Source organism: Amblyraja radiata, chromosome 35 (assembly GCF_010909765.2).
Source record: "Amblyraja radiata isolate CabotCenter1 chromosome 35, sAmbRad1.1.pri, whole genome shotgun sequence".
Taxonomy (NCBI): domain Eukaryota; kingdom Metazoa; phylum Chordata; class Chondrichthyes; order Rajiformes; family Rajidae; genus Amblyraja; species Amblyraja radiata.
This window is the reverse complement of record NC_045990.1, coordinates 11617711-11623710: the sequence shown is the minus strand read 5'-3', so window position 1 is coordinate 11623710 and position 6000 is coordinate 11617711. Positions and strand designations below refer to the sequence as shown.

Sequence of the window (6000 nt, the reverse complement as noted above, 5' to 3'; positions counted from 1 at the left end):
TGACACCTTGTGCGTGCATCTTCTTCCCAGCATCCAGCTCAATCCATCCTGGTGTTCCTCCCGAATTCAGCAATGGACCAGTAGCACGGTGGGGCTGTGGTAGAGTCGCAGCGGCAGAGACCAGGGTTCAATCCTGACCACGGGTGCTGTCTGTATCTTCTCCCTGTGACCTGCGTGGGTTTTCTCCGGGTGCTCCGGTTTCCACCCACACTCCAAAGACGTGCAGGTTTGTAGGTTAATTGGCCTGGTATAATTGTGCATTTCCCCTAGTGTGTGTATGATAGTGTTTGTGTACAGGGGTCGTTGGTTGGTACGGACTCGGTGGGCCGAAGGGCCTGTTTCCGTACTTTATCTCAAAACTAAACTAAACTAAACCTTCCCGGCCCACCAGGAATGGTGGAAGAAACAAAATCCCTGAAGGTTTCCGGCCACAGTTCGTCGCGGTGTGGTATCCGCGGTGGGATTCACATTAGAGGTCCACCAGGTAAACTCATTGTAATAAAGTGCTTCAAGTCCATCCCCTCCAGCGTTGTCAGAAGATGCACACTACTCCAAGGCAAAGCTGCTGCTGGACTTCTGAAACAAGAGTAAAAGAGATAGGAGGTAGAGACGTGTGGACAGTCTGCCTGTCTATTATGAAACATAGAAACATAGAAAATAGGTGCAGGAGGAGGCCATTCGGCCCTTCGAGTCAGCACCGCCATTCATTGTGATCATGGCTGATCGTCCCCTATCAATAACCCGTGCCTGCCTTCTCCCCATATCCCTTGATTCCACTAGCCCCTAGAGCTCTATCTAACTCTCTCTTAAATCCATCCAGTGATTTGGCCTCCACTGCCCTCTGTGGCAGGGAATTCCATAAATTCACAACTCTCTGGGTAGAAAAGTTTTTGCTCACCTCAGTCTTAAATGATTCTAAGACTGTGGCCTCTGGTTCTGGACTCGCCCAACATTGGGAACATTTTTCCTGCATCTAGCTTGTCCAGTCCTTTTATAATTGTATATGTTTCTATAAGATCCCTCCCTCATCCTTCTAAACTCCAGTGAATACAAGCCTAGTCTTTTCAATCTTTCCTCAGAATAAGGAGTAAGCCATTTAGAACGGAGACGAGGAACCACTTTTTCTCACAGAAAGTTGTGAATCTGTGGAATTCTCTGTCTCAGAGGGCGGTGGAGGCAGCTTCTCTGGATGCTTTCAAGAGAGAGCTAGATAGGGCTCTTAAAGATAGCGGAGTCAGGGGATGTGTGGAGAAGGCAGGAACGGAGTACTGATTGGGGATAATCAGCCATGATCACATTGAATGGCGGTGCTGACTCGAAGGGCCGAATGGCCTACTCCTGCACCTATTGTCTATTGTCTAAACTAGGCCAGGGCGCAGCAACGTTCGCGAGTCAAGTTGTTTCCTCACAACTCTGGGGACTGACCTCGAACGCTGAACCATGAGATAAAAACATTTCACTACACGCATGCAGCTGGTAATTACAGAAGTACTGGGTGAGATACGAAAGGGGAGATCTTATAGAGGTGTATAAAATCATGAGAGGAATAGATCGGGTAGATGCACAGAGCCTTTTACCCAGAGTAGGGGAATCGAGGACCAGAGGACTTAGGTTCAAGGTGAAGGGGAAAAGTTTAATAGGAATCTGAGGGGTAACTTTTTCACACAGACGTGGTGGGTGTATGGAACAAGCTGCCAGAGGAGGTAGTTGAGGCAACGTTTAAGAAACAGTTGGACAGGTACATGGATATGACAGGTTTGGAGGGTTATGGACCAAGCGCAGGCAAGTGGGACTAGGGTAGCTGGGACATGGTGGCCGGTATGGGCGAGTTGGGCCGAAGGGCCTGTTTCCACACTGTATCATTCTATGACTCTCTCTGGGTGAAGTACAAAAGTCACTGTGGAATGATGCCAGGAGACTTTTGAAGAAATAAAGCGACAAATAGATATATGGACAGGGAGTCAGAACATAGAAACATAGAAAATAGGTGCAGGAGTAGGCCATTCGGCCCTTCGTGCCAGCACCGCGTAATAACCCGTGCCTGCCTTCTCCCCATAACATAGAACGTAGTACAGTACAGCACAGGAACAGGCCCTTCAGCCCACAATGTCCATGCCAACATTCCTCGACTGAAGGAGAGTCAGTCTGAAAAAGGGTCTCGACCTGAAACGTCACCCATTCCTTAACTCCAGAGATACTGCAGCATTTTGTGTCGATCTACGATTTAAACCAGCATCTGCAGTTCCTTCCTGCCCATCGAAAAGCCTCTTAAACGGCACTATCGTATCTGCCTCCACCGTCACCCCTGGCAGCGCGTTCCAGGCACCCACTGTGTAAAAAAACCTGCCCTGTACATCTCTGTTAAACTTTCCCCCCTCTCACCATACAGCTACGCCCTCTAGTGTTGGACATTTCCACCCTGGGAAAAAATGTATGTTAATCGGCCCTCTGTAAATTGCCTCTAGTGTGTAGGGAGTGGATGAGAAAGTGGGATGACATCGAACTAGTGCGAACGGGTGATCGATGGTCGGTAAGAAGGGTCCCGGCCCGAAACGTCACCTGTCCATGTTCTCCAGAGAAGCTGCCTGACCCGCTGAGTTTGATTGAGGGTTTGGACACGCTAGAGGCAGGAAGATGTTCCCGATGTTGGGGGAGTCCAGAACCAGGGGCCACAGTTTAAGAATAAGGGGTAGGCCATTTAGAACGGAGATGAGGAAACACTTTTCCACACAGAGAGTTGTGAGTGTGGAATTCTCTGCCTTACAATATATATATATATACACACACATACATATATATTTATATATATATATACATATATATTTATATACACACACACTCACATCAAGTTTAGTTGAGTTTAGAGATACAGCGAGTGCTGTCTGTATGGAGTTTGTACATTCTCCCTGTGACCTCATGGGTTTTCTCCGGGTACTCCGGTTTCACCACACAATCCAGAAAAGTTTGAAAGTTAATTGGCTTTGGTATAAATGTAAATTGTCCCTAGTGTGTGTAGGATAGTGGTGATCACTGGTCGGTGTGGGCTCGGTGGGCCAAAGGGCCTGTGTGACTAAAACCGTGGTCGGTGCGGCGGTCGATGAGGGCGGCGGTCGTCGAGGACGGGTCACGTGGGTGCAAAAGGACGGACGCACCGCGAGAAGACAGGAGGTCCCGGCGTGTGGGAACCGTCGTGAGGGGAGGGGGAGAACAATGGAGAATCTGCTGCGGAATACTTTGTAAATTTGTCGCCGCCCATTATGTAGCATCCCTTTACATACCCAGGTGTGGTCTCACCAAGACCCTGTACAACTGCAGTAGAACCTCCCTGCTCCTTGAGTATAGGAGCAGGGAGGTTCTACTGCAGCTGTACAGGGTCTTGGTGAGACCACACCTGGAGTATTGCGTACAGTTTTGGTCTCCAAATCTGAGGAAGGACATTATTGCCATAGAGGGAGTACAGAGAAGGTTCACCAGACTGATTCCTGGGATGTCAGGACTGTCTTATGAAGAAAGACTGGATAGACTTGGTTTATACTCTCTAGAATTTAGGAGATTGAGAGGGGATCTTATAGAAACTTATAAAATTCTTAAGGGGTTGGACAGGCTAGATGCAGGAAGATTGCTCCCGATGTTGGGGAAGTCCAGGACAAGGGGTCACAGCTTAAGGATAAGGGGGAAATCCTTTAAAACCGAGATGAGAAGAACTTTTTTCACACAGAGAGTGGTGAATCTCTGGAACTCTCTGCCACAGAGGGTAGTCGAGGCCAGTTCATTGGCTATATTTAAGAGGGAGTTAGATGTGGCCCTTGTGGCTAAAGGGATCAGGGGGTATGGAGAGAAGGCAGGTACGGGATACTGAGTTGGATGATCAGCCATGATCATATTGAATGGCGGTGCAGGCTCGAAGGGCCGAATGGCCTACTCCTGCACCTAATTTCTATGTTTCTATGTTTCTATACCTTGGGTATTGCAAAACAAAGAATATCTCTGTGACTTGGCTTAAGAAGGGTCTCGAGCCGAAACATCACGCATTCAGAAGATCATAAATGAAAGTAGAATTAGGTCAAGTGATAGGAGTAGAATTAGGCCATTCGGCCCATCAAGTCTACTCCGCCATTCAATCATGGCTGATCCATCTCTCCCACCTAACCCCATTCTCCTGCCTTCCTTCTCCCCATAATCCCTGACACTTGTACATTCCTTCCCTCCAGAGATGCTGCCTGTCCCGCTGAGTTACTGCAGCATTTTGTGTCTGTCTAATTCTGCAGTAAAGATTCATTCATACATTCATTGATCCATCTCTGTAATCTGTGGCTGTCATTTCTAGCGAGCAAACCAACCTGCTTGATGGAGGGGTGCCTCTGCTGTAAACTGCACAAAGGTACAGAGGAGCTGACAGGAAACTCAGAGTACTGCGGGCCCTTTAAGCCAAGGATTCCGGTGAGAAATGTCCAATATTCCTCCCGTACCTAAAAATATAAAATGCAAATTAACGCAAAGCAGAATAAAAGTCAGAATTTGCATTCTCCTTCCTTCCTCTTGTTTCCATTTAGTTTAGTGTAGAGATACAGCACGGAAACAGGCCCTTCGGCCCACCGAGTCCATGCCGACCAGTGATCCCCGCACACTAACACTATCTAAGTTGAACAGAGTCTGGCTGATGATCTGAACAGATTCTTCAACAGATTTGACGGCTCCACACCAACCCAGCCTCCCCCACCTGGTCTGCTGACCATTGCTGCTTCCTCTCCACCTCCCATCCCTCTCTCCATCACTCCTGAGATGTCACCTGTACGGAGTCCCCTCTTTCCACCTCCCACTCCACCGGCAGCCCCACCCATGACTCTTCATACTGCTCAGGTCAAGGTGATGCTGGACAGACTGAAGCCAGGGAAAGCAGTGGGGCCTGATGACACCAGCCCAAGGCTACTGAAGACTTGCTCTTCAGAGCTGTGTGGTATTCTAACACACCTGTTCAACCTGAGCTTGCGTCTACAGAGGGTTCCAAGGCTGTGGAAAACATCTTGCCTGGTACCTGTTCCAAAGAAGACCCATCCCACTCTCCATAATGACTACAGACCAGTAGCGCTCACTTCACATATAATGAAGACATTTGAGAGACTTGTCCTTTCCTACATCAGGACTAGTGTGTCAAATCAAATGGATCCTTTACAGTTTTGCATATCAGCCTAACATCAGTGTCGATGATGCCCTCATTTACATGCTGCAGAGGGTGTACACACATTTGGACACTACTGATGCATCTGTAAGGATTACTTTTTTTGACTTTTCAAGCGCCTTCAACACAATTCAGCCCCGACTGCTAGGGGAGAAGATGGAGAAGATGAAAGTGGATCCATCACTGGTACTGTGGTGTTTGGATTACCTTTCCCTCAGACCACAGTACGTGCGCCTACAGAACAGTGTCTCGGGCACCATCTTGAGCAGCACAGGGGCTCCAAAAGGAACTGTGCTGGCTCCGTTCCTGTTTACCATCTACACAGCGGATCTCCAATGTAACACCAACAGCTGCTTTTTGCAGAAGTTTTCGGATGATACAGCTGTTGTCGGCCTCATTAAAGGGGGCAATGAGGAGGAGTATAGAGACATAATAAGTAACTTTGTGGAGTGGAGCGCACACAATAACCTCCATCTTAACACCAAAAAAACAAAGGAGATAGTTGTGGACTTCAGGAGGGGGAGGAGGAGGACTCAAGCAACGCCGATCACCATTAAGGGCACTGAGGTGGAGGTGGTCGCTAATCACAGGTACCTTGGGGTGCAGCTTGACAGTGAGCTGAACTGGAAGTGTCATATGGAGGAAGGGACAAAGCCGACTGTATTTTTTAAGGAGGCTGAGGTCATTTAATATCTGCCAACCCCTACTGTGCAGTGTCTACCATTCAGTGGTGGCCAGTGCTCTGTTTTTTGCTGTGGCCTGTTGGGGAGATGGCGTCCGTATAGCGGATAAAAACAGACTGGACAAACTAATCAGGAAGG

At 48.3% G+C, this 6000-nt stretch overlaps 1 protein-coding gene across 2 annotated transcripts in view; it reads right to left on the bottom strand.

Moving 5' to 3' along the window:
* Positions 1-303: 303 nt before the first annotated feature.
* Positions 304-6000, bottom strand: part of LOC116991955 (adhesion G protein-coupled receptor E1-like) — an 84713-nt gene continuing 79016 nt past the window's right edge. For both annotated transcript variants that reach the window (XM_033050966.1, XM_033050967.1), the window contains 2 exons: positions 4341-4469; positions 304-576 (listed from right to left, as the gene is read on the bottom strand). In XM_033050966.1, the coding sequence (XP_032906857.1) occupies positions 547-576; positions 4341-4469 (159 nt within the window). In that variant the 3' untranslated portion in view covers positions 304-546. The remainder of the gene's footprint in view (positions 577-4340; positions 4470-6000) is intronic.